The 27,671-nt window shown below is 47.9% G+C and overlaps 1 protein-coding gene across 1 annotated transcript in view; it reads left to right on the forward strand.

The window, feature by feature from the left end:
• The window catches only part of LOC135829809 (sushi, von Willebrand factor type A, EGF and pentraxin domain-containing protein 1-like), a 71,734-nt gene that overhangs the window by 35,417 nt on the left and 8,646 nt on the right, over window positions 1–27,671 (forward strand). Inside the window, exons 6-7 of the mRNA XM_065342201.1 lie at window positions 357–551; window positions 22,395–22,568. Coding sequence (XP_065198273.1) covers window positions 357–551; window positions 22,395–22,568 — 369 coding nt within the window. The remainder of the gene's footprint in view (window positions 1–356; window positions 552–22,394; window positions 22,569–27,671) is intronic.

Here is a 27,671-nt window from a genome sequence, read left to right on the forward strand (position 1 = left end):
CTTTCGATTTTCTACCTGTGAAGCGACTTCGGCGTATACAACGAAAATACGATGTTGAACCGACGCATGCACTGCTGTACACAATACTTGCCAATCCAGGATGAAAATGTGCACAATCCAGCACATCGAGTCTGAACTTCTACGTTGTTGTACATCGTACTGCACTTGACAGCCTTGATCTAATTCCCACCCCCTGCCGAAAACCCAGCTGGGAGGCGACATGGTGTGTGTGTGGGGGGGGGGGGGGGGATCAACGGTACTTTGCGGTAACCTCGTTTAAAAAAAAGATAGTGCCCTCTCTGCCATACACTAACCTATATTAAGAACTGTATACCCGTGTTGCTTGTATGATTCAGTTCACTATTCCGCAGATGAGATTAAAAGGGATCCCGCTGGAGGAGTTTTCAGATTCCAGTGCCCAGATGGGAAGGTTCCACACTGTACCCCTGGCACTACATGCAATTCCAAGAGCGGAGCAGTAGTCCCGTTTGGATGGAATTCTGTCTCCAAACAATATAAAATTTCCGTCGTGCCCACTTGCAGGTCCCCAGGTAAGTTTCATAATTTCATAGTTTGTTACTTGGTGTGGATCCCTTGTGCATATTATCCTCACGTATGATGTGATTGGCCTCATTTCCTCTGTGCTGCGCTGATGAGTCCACAAAGGCTGGAAAAATACTCAATATAGATTTCGACCGGATCCGACCCGTTGGCTCGTGCCGACCTGTGCTCTATGGCGTAACGAAATACATAAGAAACACGTGCCATTTCGACCAATCCTGTCCATGATCAATGCTCCCCAACACGAAATGGCCAAGTGGCTAGCTGAATTACTAAAGGCAGTCCTGAAAAAATATTCCGCCCACGCAACTAAGGATACCTTCGAGTTCGTGGATGGTGTAAGGGAATTTGGTCAGCAGCAGGCAGAGAACTCTGGATCGCTGTTCCTGTGCTCTTTCGATGTAGTCAGCCTCTTTACAAACGTGCCTCTCAAGGAAACAATAGATATCTGCATACAGTCGCTATACCATGATGATGAAATATCAGCCCCGAAAATACCCCAAGATCTTCAAGAAGCTGCTTTTCAAAGCCACATCAGACGTGCAGTTCAGTTTCAATGGCAATATGTACGCACAGAGGGACGGAGTAGCCATGGGTTCACCCTTGGGCCCCGTGCTAGCCAATATCTTTGTTGGATATTTTGAGAACTCAATTCCAGACAGTCATTGGCCTCAATTCTTTAGGCGTTATGTGGATGACACATTCGCAGCATTTCACAACCGGAAACTAGCATTGGAATTCTCTGAGCGTTTAAATGATCTTCACCCAGCTCTCCACTTTACAATGGAGGAGGAGAATAATGGAGAATTGCCGTTTCTTGATGTATTGATTAAGCATTCTTCCACAGAATTGCTCACCACAGTATATAGAAAGCCGACGTTCACAGGTCTTTACACCCGCTGGTACTCGTTTTGTGACACTAGAAACAAAATCAATTTGATCAGATCATTAACTTTCCGAGCTAAAAACATCTGCTCACCATCACTATTATCAGCTGAAATTGCTTAGCTAGAGGATATTCTGTGTTCTAACGGTTACCCACTCAAAGTACTCAAGCGAGTCATGACAAGCGTTCTTGAACCTAGCCCAGATACAGCTTCTGCACAACTTGAATCTGCAACGCGTATTATCAAAAAAAAGAGCAAAATTGGCTTCTGGCCAGCGGGTAAAGCAATCCACGCAGGTCAGCAGATAGCATTGCCTTCCGCAAAAAGATTGAAGCTGCAATTCTGAACTGCTATCCTACAGTATCCCCCATTGTAATTTATACAACTAGGCCCGCATTCAGGTCTATCGCGAAGGATGTTTCACCAACTCTTTAAAATAGTAATTTTATTTATAAGTATGCGTGTCGCTGTGAGCGGACTTACGTTGGTGAGACATGTCAGCGATTCTCTGAAAGGATCAAGCAGCATATCCCAGACAAGCTGTACAAGAAGCCGCCTGACAAACGTGTGGCAACAAGTGATAGTGCCATCACAAAGCATTTGCAAGCGCAACCTGAATGCATCCCGCAGGAACGCAACAGCAGCTTCAGTGTCATCACACCGGCCCGGAACAGCGCGCACCGATTCACACTGGAGGCGCTGCACATTCGCAGTTTGAGGCCAGAACTGTGTCGACAAAAGAAGCACATCAAGGTGCTGCGGCTGTTCAAGCTGCAACCGGACTGACAACTTCATCACGTGTTTGTTTTGGTACTGCATTCCCTTCATGTGTTGTTTCCCGCATTTTTCCATTGCTCTATACATTCTTATGGTAGTGTAGTGTGAACTTGAGGCGCGTAAGAATATTCTTGCTGATTCTCTACCCCCAGTATAAATTCTGGCTTCGTTTTCGTTCTTGCTCATTCCCATGTAACTACTGATGAAAATAGGTATATACACACAACAAGGTTGTCAATTTCATAATACTAAAAGCTTTTCACCCATTTCATCAGTAGTTACATGGGAATGAGCAAGAACGAAAATGAAGCCATATACATACCGTATTTCCGCGCATATAAAGCCATGGCGTTATATCCGAATATAAGGCCACCCTCACTTATAAAGCCATGGCGTTATAAGTGAACAAAATTCAATGTGGAGGAATTTGCATCTGGCGTTAAAGCTGAGTAGTAGTAGTAGTAGTAGTAGTAGTAGTAGTAGTAGTAGTAGTAGTAGTAGTAGTAGTACTTTCAGTTCTTTCAGTGAACCTACAGTAGCGGTGATTCTCTCTGCATGTACCCATCCCCAATGTCACATGTCACCTTGTACACAATAGGTTCACAATTTGAAATTTTCAGGGAAAATTGAAAGTGCATGGATCCTCGACATGAACGTGCACTCGAAGTTCATACTCTGCCGATTTCTTTGCATGTACGCATCTCTCACTTTTAGCGCCATGGCGTTAAATCCGAGGCTATTTTCTGTAAAAAAATTTGGTCCAAAACAGCGATGTTTCACTTATAACGCCATGGCTTTATATGTGCGGAAATACGGTATATTTATATCTACCTTAATATACACCCCCATTCATCACACAGATCCCCGGCCAGTGCATATTCAATGTATTTGCTCAAGAATGAAATAAATACTGTTAATAATATGTAGCAGTACGCTACTTAATTCTATACAAAAGTCTGGATTCATGAATTTAGAACTAACTTCGAACGATTAAGGTGTCATAACTAATGTTACTTTTTAGATTACAGAGAGGACAGAAACATTACTGTTCAGCTCACAACAAGAGAGAGAGAGAGAATGGAAGCGAGGCAAAAGGCAAGGAGCGGCGAATTCTACTCACCTGCTGAATACGGTGTACGGTACAATTATACCAAAAGGGAAGGCCAGCGGCGCACTGGAATCTAGTTGTACACAGCTGTAGTACGCATGCAAATAAGGATAATACGGTGTGGAAGTGAACGGCGCATGCTGATACGGTAAAGCGGTCGTAATACATATAAGTGTGACCGCGAGATCGGAGAATTTCATAAAGCCAATAATTATGAGAATTTCATTGAAACCGAAGTAAATCAGGTAGGGCTGAAACGATCATTCAATAACTCCTAACGATCAACCAATATCGTTAACGATCGATATATTGGTTTTATCGATTATTGTCGGCTCTATTGAACACCAGTTTATGGAGAAATCCCATGATGCCTTTGCTGCGTTAGAAATTCGTGGCACCGCACTGTTGACACCTGTAGAAATCTGGCTGGTTTATCAACATGAACTACTCAACTAGAGAACTTCATGTTGTTTCTAGAGCGAAGAATCTTGTTATCACCCTCTGGGAACTGCTCCCATCTCCGCCTTCTCCCACAAATGAACCGAAAAGGCAAAGTCTTCTCTCCCGATCTCTTTCAAAGCCACAAATAAATTTCACTGCGCTTGCATGGCCAGCAATCGAAGACATCTGAGAGTTGTAATTTTTGTACTCCTCCGAGGTGTGATTTTTGGCGTGCTGGGCCGAGCACAAGGAAGCCATCTGCAAAAAAACTGCAGAAAATGGTTGTTGTTTGATCCTTTGGTGTAATCTTTGTTTCTAGTCGAAGCTAGTTGCTGTTTGGAGCAGAAATGCTGAGATTGACTATTTTCTGCATGTATTCATACATGTACTCATGTACTCAGTCATGCAGTCTCACTCGTATTTTAGCTCTTTTTCTGGAATGGATGCTGCTCTGCGCCCTTTGGTGACCCTTTCCTGCGCTCGTGGAGCAGCTGAAAAGGACCACTGGTACGTCTGGTTCCTGGTTTGAAAGTGGAGACTCGACTTTTGTGCCTTGAAAAAGGAGTAGAGAGCGTTAAAGGTACGTCTCTGGCTTATTTTTGAGTGCTCCTCGTACATTTTAGATCGTGATAGAAATTCTCAGACCAAAGTCAGACCAAAGTCAGCGCGATGATGGCCGTACAGTTTTCTTGTGGATTTTTTAGTTGTTTCATCTCGTATCTATGTCAGTATCGTGATGGTGAAGTGGAGAGGGTGATTTTCTTCCTCTAGGCTTCCTTCGGCCGACTTTGCTTCGTCCTCGTTGAAAAGTGATCTGGAAAAAAGGTCGATTCGAAAAATTATGTTGATTTTCAAAGTACGTTGCGATTGCTGGCTATGAAAGTACATGATTGCACTAGTATCCACTATCGGATGGAGTGCAAGAGCTAGAATACTGTCACTGATATGCATCCATAAAAAATCATTAGCACTCGTTTTGAGCACTTACGATTATCGATTGCACTCTTAACGATCGATAGGCGAGTTATCAGTATAATTGTTTCAGCCCTAAAATCAGGTCATGTGACCGAGAATCCGTTACATTACTCCCCTGCCAGTGTACAAGCCGGAGGCAGGAAACGATAACCTTTGAAAGGAAAGAAACGACAACCGCAATGTAGAAGAAGAAGCGTATAAAGGAAGAAAAAAATGAAAACCGCACGGCAACCGGAAAAAGGTCCGACATAAACGGCCAACGGGGACAAAGAACGGAGGAGCCCAGCCGATCAGTTAGCAAAGCGAACAGCACGTGCAGGGGGTGGGGCAGCAGCAGCATCCGGCGGGACAATCAGAGAAAGAGCAGAAGCAGCAGCAGCTGTAACAGGCAGAGCATATGCGGGCTTCAAACGGTCAATGCTAACCTGGTCGGACTTGCCCTTGACGTCGACCATGAAATGCTTGTCAGCACGCTTGAGGACCCGGAACGGACCAGTGTACGGTGTCTGGAGCGGCTTGCGGACACTGTTGGTACGGATATACACGAAGTCGCATGTTGACAGATCCTTAGGCACGTATACTGGGCGGTTGGACTGGCGAGGGCCGACGTCTGAGGGCCGGATGTTTTGCAATACATCCCGGAGGAACTGAACGTAAACGAGCACCGACGGCATAAACGGCGGTGGCTGGAAGAACTCAGATGGCAAGCGGAGAGTGGTGCCGTAGATCAGCTCCGCGGAACTGCACTGGAACTCCTCGCGCAGGCTAGCGCGAAGGCCCAGCAACAACAGGGGCATCATCGCATTCCAGGCACCAGGATGAGGGTGGCACTTCAGAGCAGCCTTTAGGTGGCGGTGGAAACGCTCGACGAGGCCATTGCATTGTGGACGGTAGGAAGTTGTCCGAGTCCGGCAGGTGCCGAGCAGAGCCAACAAGTGGCGGAAAAGCGCAGACTCAAACTGGGCGCCACGATCTGTGGTGACGACAGATGGGACGCCGAAGCGGGGAATCCACCCAGCAATGAAAGCGGTGGCAACTGTTTCCGCGGCGGCGTCCTTGATCGGAATGGCCTCTGGCCAGCGGGTAAAGCAATCCACGCAGGTCAGCAGATAGGTGCAACCACCGAAGGGAGGCAAAGGGCCGACCAAATCAATGTGGATGTGGTCAAAGTGCTCATCGGGTGGCAGAAACTGGCCAAGCGGAGCCTGCGTGTGGCGGGTCACTTTGCTCAGCTGACAGAAGGGGCAGCAGCGGGTCCATTCCCGGACGTCCTTTTGCATGCCACACCAGACGTAGCGTGCCGAAACCACACGCTGAGTGGCACGAATACCCGGGTGTGCAAGGGAGTGCAGGCTGTTGAAGACGGTCTTGCGAAAGGACAACGGTACAAACGGGCGGGCAGTGCCGGTCGACATGTCACACACCATAGGCTGAGTAACGGAACCGTATGGGATTGGCTGAAGCTTCAGAGACGACTGCGTGTCTTGCTGAGCGGAGAGTAGCTCGGGATCAGACTGCTGGGCGGCTGCCAGAGCCTGAAAGTCTACAGCGGCCGGCAACGCGGTTACTGCATCAACAGTGGCGCGAGACAGAGCGTCAGCAACAACATTGTCAGCCCCATGCAGGAAGCGGAGATCCGTCGTGAATTCCGCCACGTAGGACAGGTGCCAGAGCTCACGAGGTGAGTGGCTAGTACCAGCAGCTTGCATGGCGAACACTAACGGGCGATGGTCCGTCAGAATGTGGAATAGCGGCCTTCCAGGTGATGCCGGAAATGCTTTACTGCCAGGTACGCAGCTAGCAATTCTCGACCGAACGTGCTGTAGCGACTCTGAGCTGGTTGCATTCATTTGGAAAAGAAAGCGAGCGGCTGCCATGCCCCATCAATGGCCCAGAAACGTCAGGGATGACTGGCCGAAAACGCACTTAGCGGGGTTGATCACCAAACCATACTGCTGCAGGCGCTCAAACACCAGGCGCAGATGTTGCAGGTGCTTAGAGTGGTCGGAGCTGGCGATTAGGACCTAGCAGAAATCCGGGCCATGCAATACTGAATCGATAAACCGCTGGAATGACTGTGCCGCGTTCCGGAGGCCGAAGGGCGTCCTGATGAACTCAAATAACCCAAACGGAGTCGTGATGGCAGTCTTGGGAATGTCGGCCGGGGTTACTGGTATCTGGTGATACGCTCTGACCAGAGCCAGTTTCGAAAACACTGTAGAACCATGGAGACTGCTGGTGAAATCCTGAATATGAGGAATCGGATACCGATCCGGTTCGGTGACTTTATTCAGGAGTCAGTAGTCTCCACATGGCCTCCAGTCTCCATTGGGTTTAGGAACCATGTGGAGAGGGCTGGACCAGGGCGAGGAGGATGGCCGAATGATGCCAAGGGACAGCATATGCTGGAACTCAGCTCTGGCCGTTGCCAGGCGGTCTGGAGCCAGCCGACGAGTGCGGGCATGCAGTGCCGGGCCGGTAGTCACAATATGGTGCTCCACCGAGTGCTTGACCGGCAGGTCATAACAGCATGGTTTGGTGAGGCTTGGGAACTCGGCAAGCAGGTCGGTGAATGCTGGTGCTGTGGCCACCGGGGCGGAAACTAAGGAGCAGCTGAGCGATGCGGTTCCGGCAGGAATGCAATTGACCTGGAGGTCAGTGGAGTTGTCACGGATGGTGCGTCCATGAAGTTCGACTTGGACACTGAACCGATGGAGAAAATCAGCCCCCAGGATCGGCTCCTTCACGTCAGCAACGACAAATATCCAAGGGAATGCTCGTCTAAGACCAAGGTCAAGGGTCAAACACCTCTGCCCGAAAGCCGGAATAGCAGAGCCATTAGCAGCGCGGAGCTGATACTGACCAGTCGGATCAATGTGGCGGGGGTGTTCAGAAGTGGCTGGCAGCAGGCTGACGTCAGCACCGGTATCCACTAGGAAACGGGTTCCACTGGTGACATCACGGACATAGAGGCGGCGGGAGGTAGGTGGGTCAGACACAGGAGCCGCTACTGGCTGGCCGGGGCATTTCCCGACGACCAGGAGCACGGGGCTTCACACCGCCAGGCTTGCACACCAAACTTGTGGTGAAAATGGCATAAACCACTGCTATACGGTGAGACCGAGCGACTGCGGGGTTGGCCGCGGAAGCGAGAGCGGCCGTGCTGCTGTTTCAGCTCGGTTACAGTAGTCGTCGGGGCGGCAACTTGGCTGCAATGGAGGCCATTGCCTCTGACTCGCCAGTGTTGCGAACTGAATGTACTGACGCACTGGGACCAGCTGCCTCCACTATCCTGTCAGCCATTTCTGCCCGATCCTGCAGCGGCGGTGATGCAGAGCAGGATGCTAATATTGACTTGGCCGATCGGGGCAACCGGCTGACAAACAGCCCGCGCAATAGTTTTTCGGGCATGGCGTTCTCACCTACCAACTGCTGCAGCTTGCGTAAAAGCTGGGTAGGCTTCTTGTCGCCCAGTTCCTCGTCCAAAATCAGCAGGCGCAAACGCTGCTGTTCTGACATCTGCATGCGGTGAATGAGACGCTCGCGGAGAGCGTCGTACGGCTGTTGAGCTGGAGGATCCAGGATGATGTCACGCACCTCTGCCGCATACTCGGGTGTCAGAGATCCCACCACATACTGATATTTGGTCACCTGGCTGGTGATGCGACGGGTGGAAAACAGGGATTCCACCTGTGCGAACCAAACCTGGGGGTCAGCAGCCCAGTAAGGTGGTAGCTTGACGTTCAAGCTGACCGCGGCCACCTCACCGTCGCGGGCTGTACCGCCTGCTGCGGTAGTTCCAGCGCCCGTGATTCTGGACAGCAGTTGGCCACGACCTACGCTGCGGATAGGTGTGCTAGCTGCGGAGTTTGATGGATTCATACTGTACCAGTGCTCGTAAAATACTAAAATTCAATGCTGCGTGCAGACTACTGAGCGATCGCGAGTGATCGAACACTAGACCGGGTCACCAGCAGTGCGCTATGTAATTCTATACAAAAGTCCGGATTCGTGACTTTAGAACTAACTTCGAACGATTGAATCTGGTGTCATAACTAATGTTACTTTGTAGATTACACAGAGGACAGAAACATTACTGTTCGGCTCACAACAAGAGAGAGAGAGAGAGAGAGAGAGAGAGAGAGAGAGAGAGAGAGAGAGAGAGAGAGAGAGAGAGAGAGAGAGAGAGAGAGAGAGAGAGAGAAGAGAGAGAGAGAGAGAGAGAATGGAAGCAAGGCAAAAGGCAAGGAGCGGCGAATTCTGCTCACCTGCTGAATACGGTGTACGGTTCAACTATACCAAAAGGGAAGGCCAGAGGTGTTTATTCTATTTATACCTAGCTTCGTTTTTGGCCCGAAATACTGGTCCGAAATAGCTATTTTAGAATCCCAGTATACTATACCGTAGAATCCTGCGGATAAGCCTACCCGCGTATAAGCCCATGCCCGCGCATAAGCCCAGAGTTTGTTCGAACATAACACAGCTTCATCGTACAAGCCCATGGGCCTAGGTCATACCAGGAGTCCATAAATTATGGACTCTTAGCCGTACCATGTACGTGTACATGTACGTTGTCATGCACATTATAGTTTTTTTCCTACATTTCAGCACAATCATCGGTTGTTTTTGTTTGCACAGTGATTTTCAGCAATGTACTTCACACTTCATTGATACTTCTCAATAGCACAACTTGGTGTCGGCGTATAAGCCCATGCCCGCGTATAAGCCCATGTTCTCGTATAAGCCCACCGAAATTGCCTTGTGAAACAGATAAGCCCATCATGGGCATATCCGCGGGATTCTACGGTAGTATACTATTATACTGAGCTTTTATACAAACTCCCATCTCTCCTCACACAACACTCCAGACTTGTATTTTGCATATAACAGGTACTTCGATGACGAGAATATAAACTGGTATATAAACTGGTATATAAACTCCTTTTTTTTAGGATTACACTAGTGACCTGCAGTCCGCCTTGATGGTTTTTCGACATGCACGACGGTCCCAACTTCAGGGTCTCTTTCCCGTCAACGATGAAGAATGAAGAATACAACGTCGTCCTTTGTAACATGTGCCATGTGCTGCACCTGACGTTCGAGGCTGTCCTTCTTTCGCTGTTTCAGCACTCCGTCTGTCAAGCGCAGCACTCGACATGTGCGGCTGAAGAGCCCCGCGGCCGGCCCGCGTGCCGCTCCTCCTGCGTTTTTGCATGGACATAGAATGCAGATAGCAGGGGCGACGGAACTTCACTACTGATGGTTTTCCAATCGATGTTCTCCTTTCCGCGTCCCTCGCAGAGCAGACGGAACATGCGCAGCCATAATCCGTGGCACTGCCAGTGTTCTTAGAAACTGCTGCTTGAATAATGACATCGTGATTCGTGGTCGTCCTCAGAAGAAACGTTTCGGAGTCGATTCAACAGGCTCGTGCTGATTCATTTTACTCTTACTTTGGAAAGGAGACGAACTCTATGTCTCTAAAGTCTAATAAGCAAACGGTTCTTTTACAGAGCCCGCGGTGAGATCTGCGCGCGGTAACGGTCACTAGCACTGTGAGGTTCAAACTAACTTACTTGGCGCATAGCTGTTACTTCCGATGTAACTAGTACTTCAGTACTAAACTGAAGTCACAAAGAGTGTGTGATGGTACTGCACTGCATGTACTGCACAGAGTCAGTGGTAGTCTTGTACTTGATCCGCACTGGGTTGGTGAAAGGAAGACTCCTCGAGCCATGGTTGTGGGTTGGAATTCCAATCTCTACCCTTGTGGGGGAGAGGGGAGTTTGTATATCAGCTCAGTATAAGCATAATAATAACCTACTCAGTTGATTATATGGGAAATATAAACCAATATACAAACCTCGGCTTCGCCTCGGTTTGTATACAGGTTTATATTTCCCATATAATCAACTGGTTAGGTTATATTATATACTTATGTGTAGGGAGCATTGCGTGTTCCAGACCTAAGACCTATCTTTCAACCAACATCTGCATCAACACCCTGGTGGCTGGGTGGTCAAGATAGGTGCTTGGGAATCTTATGGTTGCAGGTTCGAATCCTACCGAAACTTCTTTCTTCTCTTCAATTTTTTTCTTTTTCAATTGGAGAGAAAATTTCTAAGTCCCCTTGTAGCGACCTGACTCACTGAGTATTACGTCATTCCACATACGCATGCGCAAGAAATAAAATCATTCTCTTTGGTCACAACTTCTTCGTTGTCCGGTTGGCCAAAGTAGCCGTCGTCTAGGGCCCGACGTAAAACCCTAAACCCTGAAAGTTGAAAAGTTACTTTAGGGTTTTACGTCGGGCCCTAGACGACGGCTACTTTGGCCAACCGGACAACGAAGAAGTTGTGACCAAAGAGAATGATTTTATTTCTTGCGCATGCGTATGTAGAATGACGTAATGCTCAGTGAGTCAGGTCGCTACAGTACTCCTCCGCCAGTGGTGAGGTCGGGAGGAGCGAAGCACGATAAACAAGAAACAAGAAAGAGAAGAGAAAAAGAAAGCCCAGCATGTACAAGGCGGAATGGCAAAAATATAATATTATGATACATATGTACAGGCGAGAGCGCTGCGTGTGTGAAATTTGTTAAACAACGTGGCACAAATGCCGAAACAAAAATCAGAAAAGCAGGAAAGAGAGAGATGCATGACAGAGGCGGGTTAACGTGTCAGAGGTGTGTTAACGTGACAGAGGTGGAGAGCATGTCAGAGGCAGAAAGACAGAAAAGAGGAAACGTACGCATGACAGAGGAGTGTTATCGTGTCAGAGGCGGCTGCATGTTGCAGGCTTGGCGGGATACCAGCAGGAGCGCTGCAATGGGGCGAGGCGTGCCGACTGAGGCGGGGACAGATGGAGGCGAGCGCAGCTCCATGGGGTTTGGTGCCGGGTGTGTGCCTGCGTGCGTGCACAGGGAGTGAGCTGGTACGACGGGTGGAGGTGGCCAATTTCCAGCTTTAGGCCAGGACGAATACGGACGACGACGACGACTGGACGATGCCGTGGCAGGATAGCGGGGTATCCAGGTGGGCCGGGGAGGGTGGCAGGGGTAGACGTCGGCGGATAATGCTCGAAAATCACACGGATTATGCTTTTCAGTATGCTGGCAATATGCTCTGAAAATCACTAAATTATGCTCAAATTATGCTTCATGACACTGTGCTCTTTCATGTTTATAATGCCACTGAAATGTATAGAATGTGTACTCGGGATCAAATGTGGACTTCCGGAGAAAACTGCATGGAAGAAGATCTAGTCTCAGCTATGGAGAAGGAACCAGGATACAGTAATAGGCACTGCAACATCAATAGAAGCACAATTATGTACAGAAATAGTAGAATAGAATGCAGAGTCACTGCAGTGATTTATGCATGACACTGCATTTGGGAGAATAATGTGCAAGAAATTTGAAAACAATAACAGAAAATAATACCAGTCGAACAGTGGCAGCTTTGGCTGCTGGAGAGACCACATCCTACATGCATGTACTGATCACCAATTCAAAAGCCAGAGGAAGAAGCTGTGAGTTGGAGTCAACACAACTGCAACAACTCTGCAACTACTTCAGAGCAGGGCGATGTGACCACGATTGTACTGGAGCATCAACGATGCCTCCAGTTGGTCAGAAAGCAAGCGTGCCTGACGTGAACTGGTGGCAGCTTCACAAAGGGAGAACACACGCTCTGCTGGAGCAGACGATGGCAGCAGCGCAAACACAATGCGGGCTGCAAGCTTCCATGCTTGAAGGCCAACCTGATTCCTCCACCATCTTAGACGACGATGAGTGTCATCGATGACAGCGTCTTCTGCAGCAAAAATGTAAGCTGGCAACTCCTCCAGCAGACGGTTCACGAGGGCGTCATCACTCATGCCGGGAACAATTCTAAGCGCTTGTACGTGGGCTTCGGTCAAGCCAATTGCTCTGGCCTGTTGTGGGCAAAGAATTCGCACCGCCTTGAATAACTTCACCACTTCAAACATTGGGGTACCTTGCTTGTTAAACTTGGTGCGGAAGTATTGCACCGCAGGTGCTACGAATACCTTGGCTTGCGTCACCATAGCTGCGGCAGCGGCCGCATTGCCACCAGCTATGTCATCGGCTGTTGCAATTGTTTCGGGGTAGTTCTCTACTGCAGCAGCAGAACACAGCTCTTGCAGGCAGGCATAGGCATCCACCACCATTTCACCATCGCCTTCGAGCAGATACGTCTTCTGGACAATTGGCTTCCCCATGTCGATGGTGATGGCCAGCTGCAGGCGTAGCTGTGTTTGCTCATCTGGATCTTCAAGAACTCGTTTCAGCTTGGCCACAGTGGACGGGCAGCTTTGGAGATCAGCTAGGAATACGTTGACGTGTCGAAATAGACGGTGTAGTTGAGCAAGTACCTCCCACCAACTCCACCACCGAGTGGCAGAACATGAACGGATACTCTCGCCGCTCAGGTTTTGCCAAACCAGTCGTGAAGCGGGGCTGTGACTGAACAGAGCTACCCATGCCTGGAGGAAGGAATCCAGCAGATCCGTGTCAAATTTTCTCCCAATCAGATCAAGAGAATGCGGGATGCAAATGATGTCAGCTAGCTGTGGGTACAGGGCATCCTTGAGGATCTTGACAGCAGCACTATTGACACTTGCACCATCACGAACCATAGCCAGCACACGCTCACTTGGATATTGCAGATCAGTTGACAATGTGGTGATGATTTCTCTGGCCAATTGCTGGGCATTTAAGCTCTTTGCAAGCACATGTACGCGGACAAGTCGTTGGCAGATCTCAAAGTCTTCACGGACGAATCTGATGAGGATGACGAGCATTTCACCCAAGTGTGTGCTTCCATCGAATATGACGCAAATGAATGGCTTGTCTTTCAGTTCCTCCTTCAATCTATCACGTTCAACTTCCAGAACAAAAGGGATATAGCTTGCTAGGTGGGTTGAAAACGTCAGCCTTTCTGCACCTGCTTCTAAAAGGGGCCGTAGGTAGTCTGCCTTAGCTAACGGAATGCCAGCCTTCAGGAACGCAGTCACTGTCTCAATCCGTCGCACACTTTGCTCCGTTGGTACTGCTTGGGAAAGCCCAGTTCCAGCCAGGCTGTGTCGTTGTTGATACTGCTCCCAGCTCTGGATGAGGCGCTGCTGGTGCAGGGACTGCTGCTGGTGTGTCTCCTTCCCCTTACTATGACGATGGGAGGTGATGTGCAGCTTCACGATACTCTTTTTCACGGATAATACTGTACAACAGACTTCACAATAAAGCTTTCCAGAGGAGACAGTAAGATATTCAGCTGGAAACTCCGTGACCCTCTGGTGTGGACTGATATTGACAAGCTGGGTGCTAGAACCTAGCGAAACTCGAGTCTTCTTCGCATTTGCTGAGGTGTTCGCCTTCTCCGTTGACGTTCTTTTCATGGAACGGTCTCTGGAAATTCGAGCTTCATCTGCTTTCTCCAGGTGATCGGCTGCATTACAATTGCTGTCTTCTTCCTCTTCTAATACGTCGACTTCCATGTCAGACGGATAATCAAGTGCCCTGTCACGGGCGCCCGCGGACTCCATTCGATCCGTCACGCTACTTCAGCCGCCATAGACTATTACGTTCAAGGAAACTTCTGATAGGATTGGGCCGTAGGACTAAACATCCAGGAGGAATGCGTTTGTTGACAGTTACAACTACGTAATGACTAGTAATCATGGTAATTATTATCATGGTATATGGCGCTGCATGCTGTCGTCGTGGATGGTATGACTCCCTGAAAGGGCCTGATGTAACACCTGTTACATTTACGGTGTAGATCAGGCCCTTTCAGTTTCACGGAGCCGTGCCAGATATACCGTGGTATGGTACGACTCCCTGCCGAGTCCCGGGTGTAGATCTATTTATAGGAGGATTCCCTTGCCTTTGTAACAAACAACGGACTCTGGACGGTGAACTTTTGACCTTTGAGGCCCTAGCGGTTTTATGCAGCAGTTATGCTGAAGGACCAACTAAATTATGCTCGGCAATGCTATTTTCCAGAAAGCCGTGATTATGCTCAAAATTATGTCGGCATTATCCGCCGATGACTAGGCAGGGGCCACAGCAGCTCGGATGCGGATCCAGTGGTGGTGAGGCTCAAGTTTTACGTCAACAGCCGGCGATTGACGGGTTCCCGAGAGTTGAGGCGAGCAGGAAACTGCGGCGGGCCGAGCTCGGGGATGGCATGCTCAAAACTCCGAAGAGCGCAGCGTCAGGGGTCACCAATTTAGGGTTTTACGTCGGGCCCTAGACGACGGCTACTTTGGCCAACCGTACAACGAAGAAGTTGTGACCAAAGAGAATGATTTTATTTCTTGCGCATGCGTATGTAGAATGACGTAATACTCAGTGAGTCAGGTCACTACATTACAACCTTTTAAAAGTGGGTAATATAGCAAAGTATATACCCCAAGTTAAAGTGGTGAATATGGAGATATATTCACCAGTTATAGATCACAGGAATTAGTGGGAGTTAATAAGAGCTGGGTATAAACACTATCATACAAACTCCGGCCTGCGGCCTCGGTTTGTATTTGGTGTATATGTTCCATAAACACTCCAGCTCAGGGTATATCCTATACATATACTCAATCTGCGGACAGAACTGTTTCGTCCTTTGTGTACTCGTCAGCGCAGGTTTGCATCTAGTAGATGGGTTGTGCGCTTGGTATCAGGTCGTTAAATGTCTCAGTTGTGTCCCAAAGGCTTTGAGCCAGTCGCGGAGATCTCCTGCAAGAAGACTGAAATGACAACTTTATGTAGAGGGAGCAGTTAATCGAGGATAGGCTAAGGAAATAGATCGAGGCATAACATCTGGTAATTAAGGAGTTGGTATACAGTCAGTGTAATGAATATATCGGCGAACATGCTGATAGAGAGAATGCCTGAATTCGGGGAGGCTGGTTATAGAGGTAAGAGAAGGCGGTAGGCAATTCCATAGCATTGCAGCTTTGTTGGAAAAGAGGGAAGAAAAACGCACACCGTGATAATATTGATGTTAAGTTTGTTTGGTCTTCTTGGACTTGAAGACAGTGAAAGGTGAAAATGTTATTATTATTATTATTATTATTTATTCTTCTTTTACTAGGGAATTCCCAACAGGCGTCAGCGCCTTTTTACAGGGAACCCTAGGTATAATTTGATGGATGAGCGAAATTCAGCTGGTGAACTAGACATGCGGCAAGCCGGTGGAAGTGTATTCCACCTGGCAGCGCCCAAATAAGAAATTGCACTAAAGCCATATCGGGTGTTAGCGGGGGGCAGAACAAGAGCAGCAGAGACTTGGCCACGGGTGGTGGCTGCAGTGCGAGCACCATGGGCGCGCAAGGTAAAGCGGTCTCGCAGAAGAGGACTAGCAAGTCCATTCAGGCAGCGGTAAACAAATACATAGGTTTTGAAGTTGAGACGTTTCTCAAGGGCGTACAAGTTAGTATGACTGTATAGAAGAGTGGTGGGAGTCATTCTATCCAACGAAAATATTCTCTTTAATGCTACGCGGCTGGCAGTAAGAAGCTTGTCATATAGGGTTTGTGATAAGCAATGAATATATGCAGTGCTGCCAAACTCAAATGTGGACTGAATGATCGATAAATAGAAAAGTCGTTTGCCAAAAATGCTGATATTCTGCTTTGCATGGACAAATGCTCCGACCTTCCTATTGACAGTTGCACATACTGCATCCACTTGGGTTGAGAAAGACAGATGTTCGTCAACCAGTATTCCTAAGTACCGAGCGTAAGCAGATGGGGCTATGGAAGTGCCCCGGCGGTTGACTGCGGTGCCAGGTGGCAGCTCCTTGCCCGGTCGCCTGAGCAGGACAAACTGAGTCTTGGAAGGGTTTAACACCAGTCCCTTCTGATCTAGGTAGCGATCCAGAGCGGCAAGGTCAGCACTCAGCTGGGTTGTGATGATCTGGATGGACTTGTGCCTGATATAGAGTGTGATATCATCGGCATAAAGTTGATTCAATGCATGTTGGAAGCACTGTGGTGCATCACGGGTGTAAATGCAAAATAGCAGTGGGCCGAGCACGGAGCCTTGTGGGACGCCTCTTGTGCAAGGGCGGGCCCCACCTAGCTCTTGTCCTACTCTTACTCGCTGGACGCGTCTGGTCAAGTAGCTTGCAAACCAAGCAAGTGCAGTGTCAGCAATGCCAAGCATCTTCAACTCGTCAATGAGCTCTTGATGCTTAACTCGGTCAAAAGCTTTGCTCATATCTGCAAACACTATGCCACAGTACTCGTTGTTATCAAGGGCTTGGAGCCATTCGTCGACCACTAGCGCTAGGCAGTCCTCACACGAGCTGTTGGTACGGTAGGCAAACTGATTGTCAGGCACGTACATGATGTTGTGTAACTTAAAGAATGCAATCAGCTGCTCCAAGACAACTCGTTCTAATATCTTGCTGCATATGGGCAATAATGAGACTGGTCTGTAATTAGTAGAGCTTTCTGCATCGCCTGATTTGAAAACTGGGCTGACTGTGGCATTCTTGAAAATATCTGGTACGCACCCTGTGCTCAGAGATTTATTGATAATATCAGTGAGAGAAACTGCTATGGAATCACGACCATGCTTCAGTACGGCTGGTAAGACATTGTCAGAGCCAGGTGACTTACTTGTGTTTGTTGCTTTGAGCAGTGTGGTGATGTGCGCCACAGTTACGGGTCGAAAATGGGACAGTCGAGCAGCAGTAGTTGGCTGTTGGGTGGCTGGGCGTAAACATATGTCAGCAGGCCGGCTTGGATCGTGCACTATGTTAGCAAATGTCTCTGTCAGACTACTGAGAGATGCAATTGGCTGATTTCTTACTTTCCGCCTGCCAGACAGACTGTTAAGAAGAGCCCACTGACCTCTAGGATTTCGTCGGAGTGCCGAGAACTGGTGCATCAGGAAACGGGATTTCAGTCTCCTACTCAGAAGCGTCCCCTCGCGTCTGACAGAACGATACTGTTGCTTAAGAACCATATTCCCAGGCTGCGAAAGGACTCTTCGATGCAGAGTAGTTCTGCGCTGCAGCAGTTTCCGTAACTCTGGTGTTGCCCACGGTTGAGGCTTAGGTTTGGGACAGAGGGGTAGTCTAACTTGTTTAGATGGAGCATGCGTATCAGTAACAGCAGCGATAGACGTTAGAAGATGGCAAGTTTGACTGTCCAATGTTGAAAATGAGGATGAGTCCTCGAGCATATCATTCAGGTCAGCATTAAACTGAGAGTAGTTGATAGTAGCTATTCCTGGTTTTCTCACAACCTTAGTTCTCTGGGTTGCTGGGGGCTTCCATTCCGGTATTACAATATCAAGGCGGACTAGGTGGTGATCAGTAAGATCTGACATGGGAATGATCGTTGGATTGGGCAATGGAAAGGTAGTGTTCAACAGAGCCAGGTCAAGACACGTGTTTGACGGCGCTCTAGTTGGTGCGTGGACAATGTTCTGCAGCTGGTGCTCTGCACAAAGCTTAAGTAGATGATGATTATGATGTAGAGTCGGTTGTAAGATGTCCGTGTTCAAATCTCCCAGAACTAGCAGGTCAGAGCTGTCCACGAAAATGACATCCAACTGGGCACTGTACTGCTCCCAGAATTCTGTACCAGAGCTCGGTGGGCGGTAGACTGAACTCACGAGGAGCTTACACGCATCTGGCTCCCGTGCAATGCGAACTGACACAAACAACGACTCCAGATGTGTGTTGGATGCGGGCATGATGAGACGAGCGCGGAGACTAGACATGACGTACAAGCACACACCTCCGCCCCTCAAGTTCCTGTCGTTCCGGTATATCCGATATCCAGGGATGTTCAGCAGGGAATCTGATACTGAGCTGTCTAGCCAGGTTTCATTAATTGACATGATGTGAATTTTATTGGCATGCAGGATATGATGGATTTCATGAACTTTGTTTCGTAGACTGCAGATGTTTAAATGAGCAACTTTGAGGACGGCACGGTTGTCTGGCTGGGGGTTCCCTGATATGTCCTATTGGGCAGACAGCAGATCCTGGATGGCATTGTCAGAGAGAGGTGTCCCTTTGTCATCCAATATGTAGGTGTTCTGGAGATATATGGATAATTTTAAATAGAGTAACAAGAGCTGATACTTGTCTGCGAAAGTGCAAGTCACAAAGGGCATTTAACTGGGGTTTCGTTTCGCATCTATCTACATTGACTTTTTTTACGTAGCAAATATTTCCTAGTTATTCTGGATTGTAAAATATTTAAACGCTCCAGCTCAGCTTTGGTGATGGCATAGGACCAGGCCGAGGTGGCGTGTTCCAGGGTGGGTCTGACTTAACCTTTATATAGAAGTAGAAAGGCTGTGGGGGCGAGATGCCGTCCCATGAAGCATAGCAGATTAACACGACGTTGGAAGGTTTTCAGGATGGTCTGAAGGTGGACGGTGTTGGACTGGTCGGGTGTTAAATACACTCCAAGATGCTTCGCAGCTTCAACGATGGTGATAGGTTGGGAAGAGAGCTGGATAGGGTGGTCGTTACTGTAGTTACGGATCTGGGTCGTTTAGGCTGGTGAGAACTCTCCACCGCCGTTGCTGGCCCATAGTGGGCAGGTAATGAAAACAGATGGCGAAAGAGGCAGCTTGCTAAGCTGGCCAGGCTGTGCAAAGATTATGGTTGACTCGGCGAATGGAGTCGGCAACGATTGCCAGATGAGAGGGTAAAGGACAAGCTAGCCACTAGACACGAGATCCTGAAAAGGGGACTTAATGTCGTACTGGAAGAGGTTAAGCAGCAAATTCATGCTACATCCGCTGCGAACAAGCGCTCCGATGAGCGATCCCGGCAGTTTCGACAGAATGGAACCTTTGAGAGAGACCAGAGACAAGTCTACTGTGAACTTCAAGGGAACGGCACTACACCCGCCAAACCATCAGACGGTACCTCACTTGACTCACAAAATGCTGTAGCCTTCTAGCAAGGCATAAGGTCCTCACCCGTGACCTATGATCAACAAGCAGAGTGGGCGACCACTGTGGAAAGTGACCTCCGAGAAGTTTAACCCTTTCACTACCCATTATTTTCGCAATTGAGTCAATTCACAGTCTACAAAAATACTTCGCCATGCGCCAGATATGCACCAAGGAGTGAAAGCGATAGTTGCTGTCGATAGCCAAGGTCTTTCTGAAGACATAAAGCCCTCATCTGTAATAATCCGACAATTTTTGAGCGTGAGACAAAATATTTAGTGATTGCCTATTGCATCGATCCACATGGATCGATATTTGAATGGCTGGTAGTCAGAGGGTTAAGGACAAGATGAGGTGTGCATTTTCATTATGCATGTGCAAGAGTTTTAGCCGGCATGCCGTACTGGAAGGTGCCAGGCCCAGATGGTGTTCAGTGGTACTGGGTGAAGAAGTTGACCTCTTTGCATACTGCAATGGCCCGAATGCTTAACGCATGCCTGCAAGATGCCGAAGTGCCAGCTTGGATGAATCATGGTCGCACAGTTCTGATCATGAAAGACCCTGGCAAGAGCGTTTTAACCAATTACCGACCAATTACCTGCCTTCCAGTCATGTGGAAATTATCCTGCAGCATTCTGAGCAAAAAGATCACAGCCCACCTTCGGGCGTCATCTCTGCTACCTGATGAACAGAAAGGTTGCAAGCGTGGAACTTATAACACTAAAGATCAACGTGAATGAGGACAGTAAGCATCGCAGAACCAATTTGGTTGGACAGCTTGTAGAAGTTTTTATTCGATGTTTTTTGGGGATTCACTTTGCCTACAATGGATCATAGTTTGCGGCGATGTCACGTGTCAAGCCTGTTGCCAAGTGCTGCTGTCAAGGTCCACAGACCACAGTTGCATAATAGAACCGTAAGGATAAGTGTGTAGAAGAGGTTGGTGCGACTTTGGCGATAATTGGGGAATTGTGTGTTGCTCCCTAAGTGTGAGCGGGCGCGATTCCTGCCGACTTGAATTCTCACTTTACTGACTCACGACTGCCATCCAGAGCACACGAGAAGTCCATCGAAACTTCCACTCGGCAAACCTGAAAGAAAACACCACTCCCCGCTAAAGGATAAGTATGGTAAACATAAACATGCTATATAATAAAGGGTCTCTTTCAGGGTAGAGTGCCAAATGCTCGGTTAGCGGCATTGCTACGGTTTTCGATGTCACTTCCAGATCCCAAGAGACTAGTTTCCTCTTTATTCATGCCTCATCATCCTGGGAAGGTGTTACAAATTGAGGTTTTGTTAGATTTAGTATCAGGTCATCCTGGGCGAAAATTGGCTCACATTTCGCTGCAGCGGCCACCACAGCCTCACGATGAGTGTCATGTATTGTGGTGTCATCTGCATACTGTGAGAAATGAGTAGGTAGGCATGAAGGGGAGGTGCAGGCTGCTCTCACCTGCCTCATCGCACCTTCTACGTAGACAATAAACATCGCATGAGACATCGGGTCTCCCTGACCTACTCTGATATTGGTCGAGAAGGGAGGTCTGAGCTGCCCAGCAATCTTCACCCTAGCTGTCGTGTCGGAGACTAGCAATTTAATCATTGAGGTGAGTGCACCCGAAGCGGACATTTGATCGAGCGCCTTGCTATGGTTCACTGTGTCGAATGCGCCGCTGAAATCAAGTAATGCTGCCGAATACTTCCAGCAAAGTAGCAAAGCTCTTTGACACAGAGGCCGCAAACAGAAAATCCCATCAGCCATTGAGCGACCTGGTCTGAAACCAGCTTGTGACTCGTCTACAAATTGCTGAATATTGGTGCTAATTCTCTTTGTGATTATGGTTGTAAGAATGTAAGGACTTATTATTATTATTAATTCAACATATCCTGGCTCGTCAGAAGACTGCCAATATATATGAGAAGTCGGGTGGTAGCCAACCACGGCGAACTGAATAATAAGGAGAGAAACAAAGAGAGTACTGCAAGGGGAGGCATGACGAAAATGGTGAGATTATTTAGGACGAAGAAGCTGAAGCTTGAACTCCTTAATGTCTGTGCATGCTTTAAGGACTTTCCAAACCACTGACGATAGCATTACTGGTCTGTTACTCTTCAGGGCTCCTTTCGGTTTGCCATTTTGTATATTGGCACAATAATTCCAGTAGTCATGTCTGCTGGGCAGTGCTGTAATTGGCAAATTAGATTGAAAAATGAGGACACCCAACCAGCTAGAATGTCAGAACCTGCATGCAACATCTCACTGCAATTGCCATCCTGACCGACTGCTCCACCTACGTTTTGCTTCTGTATCGCTGCACAAACGTCTTCTGTTGAGAAAGGCTCGTCAGCCCTGACACTAGTCGCCGGCTGATGAACCGGTTTACATGACATGCTGGTACTGTAGAAAGTTGATGAAGAATGGTCACTAAATAGTCACTAAATAGTCACTAAACTTCTGGAGATTCCAACCAATGTCTTGGATGATCCCTCCATCCATGCTCCCGGCGAGCTGTTGACACCGTGACAAGTATTGGCCTTCAAGTCAGCCTCCATAGTGGCTGTGGAGGCTCAGGCTTTGAGCTGCCTGGCGGTGCGGACTTATCCATGATAGGCATACCCGACCCAACATAACCAGAAGAAACATGAAATACTAGAAACACTCATCAAGCCTCTTTTTGCCCTTTGATCTCTGTTGTTAGTTTGTCTACGGCCTACGGATCCAGCTTATGGGTCTTACAGCAACGGTGTATTCTCCGAAGAAGAATCTCTGAATACGCTGACTTTGACATGTAATCAGGGATATGAGGTTGTCGGTAACCCCAAAGTGACTTGCTTAAAAGCTCCTAGCTCTATTACCTCACTAGCCGGATGCAGTAAGCTTTCTTGTGTGGTTTTCAGATTGCAAAATCAGTGTTACAACAGTATCCCGTGAGCTTGCTCCCAGCAACTGACGGACTTGGGTGCATGTGTGTTAATTTCATTGTTTGTGAAAAATACGAAATACAATCGGACGTGCTTCAAATAGACCGCATCTCCATTCCATTTGTAACCATGCGCCTTGGTGTGGGTAGAGCTAAATCACATTCACTGATGAGACCTTAGTGGTCGAAACAGCGTTGAAAATCGGCTTTCGGTATGAACGTCCATTCAAACACGACTTTGCCCTGAGGAGTGTGTAATTGGTTTCAACGGTACTTAGTCTGCCCAGTTACAATTGGCGCTTATCTTCACACTTGCCTCAGGAAGGAAATATCAATATTTGAAGTAAGGCTGCAACCACACTAGGTACAAAATCACGTACAAACGGCATTACAGTAGAAATCGTCATGCCGACGCGTGCGAAATGCAAAATGCGCTTTGTAGGTTTTCAGCAACTGGCGCACCCCTGTAGAAAGCCACGTTTGTCGTTTTCGTCGTTTTCGCGCTCCATCTCCTGTGTGCAACTTTTGTTTTTGTACCTGGTCGTCGTACATAGCATCAGCATTGGTTTTGAATTTCCCGGTCTTTTCCAGCGCAAGGCACACGCTTTGGTACGACAACGTCACGTGCTGGTTGCGTGAAAACGTCATCTATGCAGACCAAAGAGTGTAGTGTGGTTGCGTGCCGACTTGTACTGAGATATGCATGAAAGTTTGCACTGTGGTTGCGGCCTAAGCCAAGATAACAAAGCATTATACTATATACATGATTATTTACATGTCAGTAAACAACTCAGTCGAAAATTCAAGCAAGTTACACATCCTCCTCGCCACTATCGTCGCTGGAAGAAGAGCTCAAAACGTTCGATTCGGACAGCTGCTGCACGTTTCATGGCTTGTTCCACTTCTCCTCGTCTCGAATCACGCTCAAAGGCAGTGCGTGTCTGTCACTTTGCCGATCAGAAGCTGAGTGAGACTGCCCGCATGTTGGCTGTAGGTAGAGAGGTTGTGCATAACGAAAATTCGTAAAGATCTTTCGCAATCTGAGCCATCTGGAAGTGACGACAATACGTAAAGAAAATCTGTTGTGCTCAACGAAAAACGTAGTGTGACCATGGTGACCCTTTCGAGTACTTTTTTGAATCAAGTACAAGTGTGCACTCCGGCCCACGTGTAGGCACACCGCCGAACTGAGTTGGGCTCAAGTTTTCCAGCTCACAGGCAACGATCTCCATGGCTGGAGACCCTCGTCGAAACGGTTAGTCGTGAGAACGAAGCTGCCTGAGAAGGCCAGGTCCATCGCGAGATCAAAATAATGTCCTTCGCTGAGACGTCGCAGGGGAAGATTAAGATGCCAAAGTGGCAGAATTCTGCTGCGAGGTTTCAGCAGAATAATTTTGTCACAGGGCGAGCACTGACTGGACTTCCAGATCTGACAGAACTACCCGAGCGCTGTCCAGGTGACAGAGGATCGCTGAGAGAGCGGGAAAGAGATCCATCAGCTCCACAGGATGCCGAGTAGGAAGAACTCGCAGAACGACTTCAAAGGCCATGGCGAACAAATCTTGACACCCCCTTCATCAACACAGCTACATGTACATGTATACAGAAGCTTGCGAGAAAGAAGCCAAAGTTCAAAACGTAAGATCTTCAAGTTTTGCGACCATCCTCGCGAAAGTTCCTTTCCTTTTTCGTTACTCGTGGCCAGACTACGTCTAAGTTACAAATTTTCGTTATGCACAACCTCTCTAGTGTTATCCCCGTTCGTCGCAATAATGCGACTTTGTTTGAGACAAAAAGGCAACGCCATATCAGTGTTCTTTTTTGAAATCGCCTCTTGCGCTTGTCGTACTTGCTGATCAGCACTCACGCGAGCTGCTGGTGCTTGTACATGCAGCGCAGTGATAGCTTCCGCTTGATGTAGCACCTCAGGTCCTGTGCGTACCTAGGTGACTAAGTCCTAACGCCGTGCACCATGTACCAGGCTTTTCGGCTAGTTTCCTGAAAGTCCTTTGCACTAGTGTTTCCCTCAGGACTTGCTGTTTTCTTTGATTAGCTCCGTTGCTCTGTCCTCTGTGAGTTTCAAAGTGTGTCCGCCGGATTGGTCTCACTTACTGGAGATATCGACATGAGCTGCAGTTTCTTCGTCAGCGATTTTCTGGTGATAGTCCTTCACTAGGCGCTGCACTGTGCAAGCACTGAAATTCAAGCTCACGAAGCGCTTTTTCAGCTTTTCTATATCTCCCCGGGGTAAGCGATACTTGCCATCAGACAGCTGGAAGTAGACAGAAACTGTATTCTCCATCGGTCTGAAATGCGAACATACTGACCTATTTAATGGACTCGAGCGGAGGTTGCAGTGTTTTCTTGCGCTGACGGAAGTGTTCGTCGGCGGCAGCTCCGTCAAAAAGACTCAAACTAACCAATCGCAACTTCTGTGATGGTTTGTGCTGTCATGTTGTTGGATGCAATGGTCATTGGTTATGTTCGGATGGTGAATCGGTGGTTCCATGCCGCGTGACACAGGCAGAACACCGAAAAACCAAGTGAGAAGATATGCGCCAATTTTGACCCTTCGCATTCTGAGCCCTCTTTTCTCCAATCCACTGGCTTTCCAGCGCACTGACTCTCTTGTTGGAGTATGCACTCACAGCTCAGAACGAAATTTATTCTCATTTCACTCCACCTTGATGGATTTTCATCATTCTGGACTCATTGGAAAGGTCAGGACCAAGCGAATCCATCCTGGCAGCTCCCAGGTCCATAGACACACATCAGGGCCACTTCCACGTCCTCTCCAAACTACTCCACCGTGCCTCGGAACGGCACAACTCAATTTCACATTCTTGTTCGGCTTCTTGCCCAAATTCAACCGATTTTCACGATTCATACTGCGCTGCAAAGCTGAGATCCAAGCGCCTCATTTGATGTCCATCACGCATGCGCCGTGCCAAAGGGAAATCCCCTGGCACGCTCATCAACAAAAAGAAGTCATGAACAAAAATTCGCGTTACCTCTGGCTCGTGATTTCCGTGTTCATCTAATTGCCGCTCAATGGATTCTTATTCTATCGCAAAGAACATTCTATACCCGGAAAGGTGAGTACAAGACCTTTCCAACGGTATATTGATTGTTGCCGTATGTTTATGTTCGACGAAGTTACAAAGTTTGTAAACTCGTCTGTCCACTGCGATATATCGCGCGACTTTTTTGCGAGTTAACGTACATAGTGGATCAGGTCATGCATAAATCGCGAATTAACTCGTACTCAGCACTAGTGCACTAGCCCTTTCCCAAAGGTGCTCTTTTAATTCGCACTTAGTGCTTTTCGCGGCCCTCAAAATATGCTGAAAAAGTGCTCTTTTTTCAGTGAAAACAGGCCAAAAGTGCTCTTGTTTCAGTGAAAGCAGGCAAAAAGTGCTCTTTTTTAGTGAAGCATAGCCATGATACATGTTCAGATATGAACCCAAGTTGAGAAATGAATACGCACTCTTCCATTCATTGGTCCACGAAAGGCAAAACAGGAAGTTAGTAAAAAAAACCCACTTTTTACAGCATTGTGTACAAGCTTCACCAACTAGCACTTGTTGCCCCCCAAAAAAGCGGCATGCCAAGGCCCATCGAGCACTTGGAAACTGTGATCGCATGCATGAGCAAACAGATTTTAGCACTTTTTCAGCTAAAAAAGCTCAAAAAGGGCGATAATCACCAAAAAACGCAATAAAGGGCGAAAGAAACGGGCTTTTCCAAAAAGGGCGAAAAAAGGGCGAGCACCTTTGGTAAAGGGCTACTCAGCACGCAAAGGATCAACTAATACTTGGCGGACCAAGTAGTATGAACAATGAAGCAATTCCACCTCCTCCACATACGCTCTCTGGCCGGCAATGACATCAGCAGCATGACTACAGGTTGTATATACTGACCGATATAATTACCTCCAGGCAGCGTTGTTTGGATCACTAAGGTCTGATCAGTGGAGGTTAAGAATAAATAATGGCTAGCATTAATTTGAAGTCACATATTTATACATAGAATGAAGTGAAGAATTGTGATCCTGCGCTTTGAGATACCAGATGGACGAAGTGCTTACACATGGAGAAAAGGTGCAATATACTGCGGACATGATCGATACTTAAATAACCGATTCTAGAACTCTGAGATACAACCATGTAGCATACTGAAAAACGGGGCGACAGTTCAGACATTTGCGCTTCAACACCGCACTGCAAGTACGCAAGAGGCCCCCGGCCTGGGGCATTTGCTGCGTGAATTCACTCACCACCAAACAGAACTGTCATGGCATGGTCGGGCGAAAATTCTGCTGTTGTCTCCATTGTATAATTACGGTTCTCTTTTAAGGTGTCACCCTATTAAGTATTAGTATGAACACTAGTATGTAAACTTGTAAAACCAAATACCTCTAGGGTATTATAGATTGGCAAATCCGGTTTTAGAGTGAGTGGGAGGTGTTTAGGTCAGAGCAAGGTTTGCCCAGTCGAGCAAGGGGAATGTGCATTACACATGTGTGGCACGCTTCACTTGGAAATACACAGATATCCTTGGAGGTACAGTGTTGCCTTTTCGTCATTCAGTTTTGAAAAACATTTCCTTGATTAATTGATAAACTTTCACGTCTCCGTCAGTTTTTAGTGAGGCAGCAATATTAGTGCGAGGTCAGTGTTCATAAGCAAAGTGAACCCTTTGCCTGAATCGTGCAACTTTCCATGACGAAAAATCCCATGCACTGCAACACTGCTTCCGTCATTCCAGGCCACGAGTTCCAAAACTAAACTCTGGGTTGCAGCACGGCTGGAAAAAAGCCCTTCTGCTTCCAAGCAGGACTTGAACCTGGTACCCTCTATTTCTCAATCATGGTCTTGGACCGCCCCACTTTAGCTACCTGCTGAGGTGGGGAAAGCCTCCGTACTAAGACACAGGGATATTGTGTATCACACACCTTTCCCCCATCAACCTCTACAGCACATCTGCGCTCTTCAGAGGGCCTCTCCATTGTTGTGGCTGTAGTTCTGAGCACTGGTTTTGAATTGTACTGGGAAG

This window comes from Sycon ciliatum, chromosome 13 (assembly GCF_964019385.1).
Source record: "Sycon ciliatum chromosome 13, ocSycCili1.1, whole genome shotgun sequence".
Classification (NCBI taxonomy): domain Eukaryota; kingdom Metazoa; phylum Porifera; class Calcarea; order Leucosolenida; family Sycettidae; genus Sycon; species Sycon ciliatum.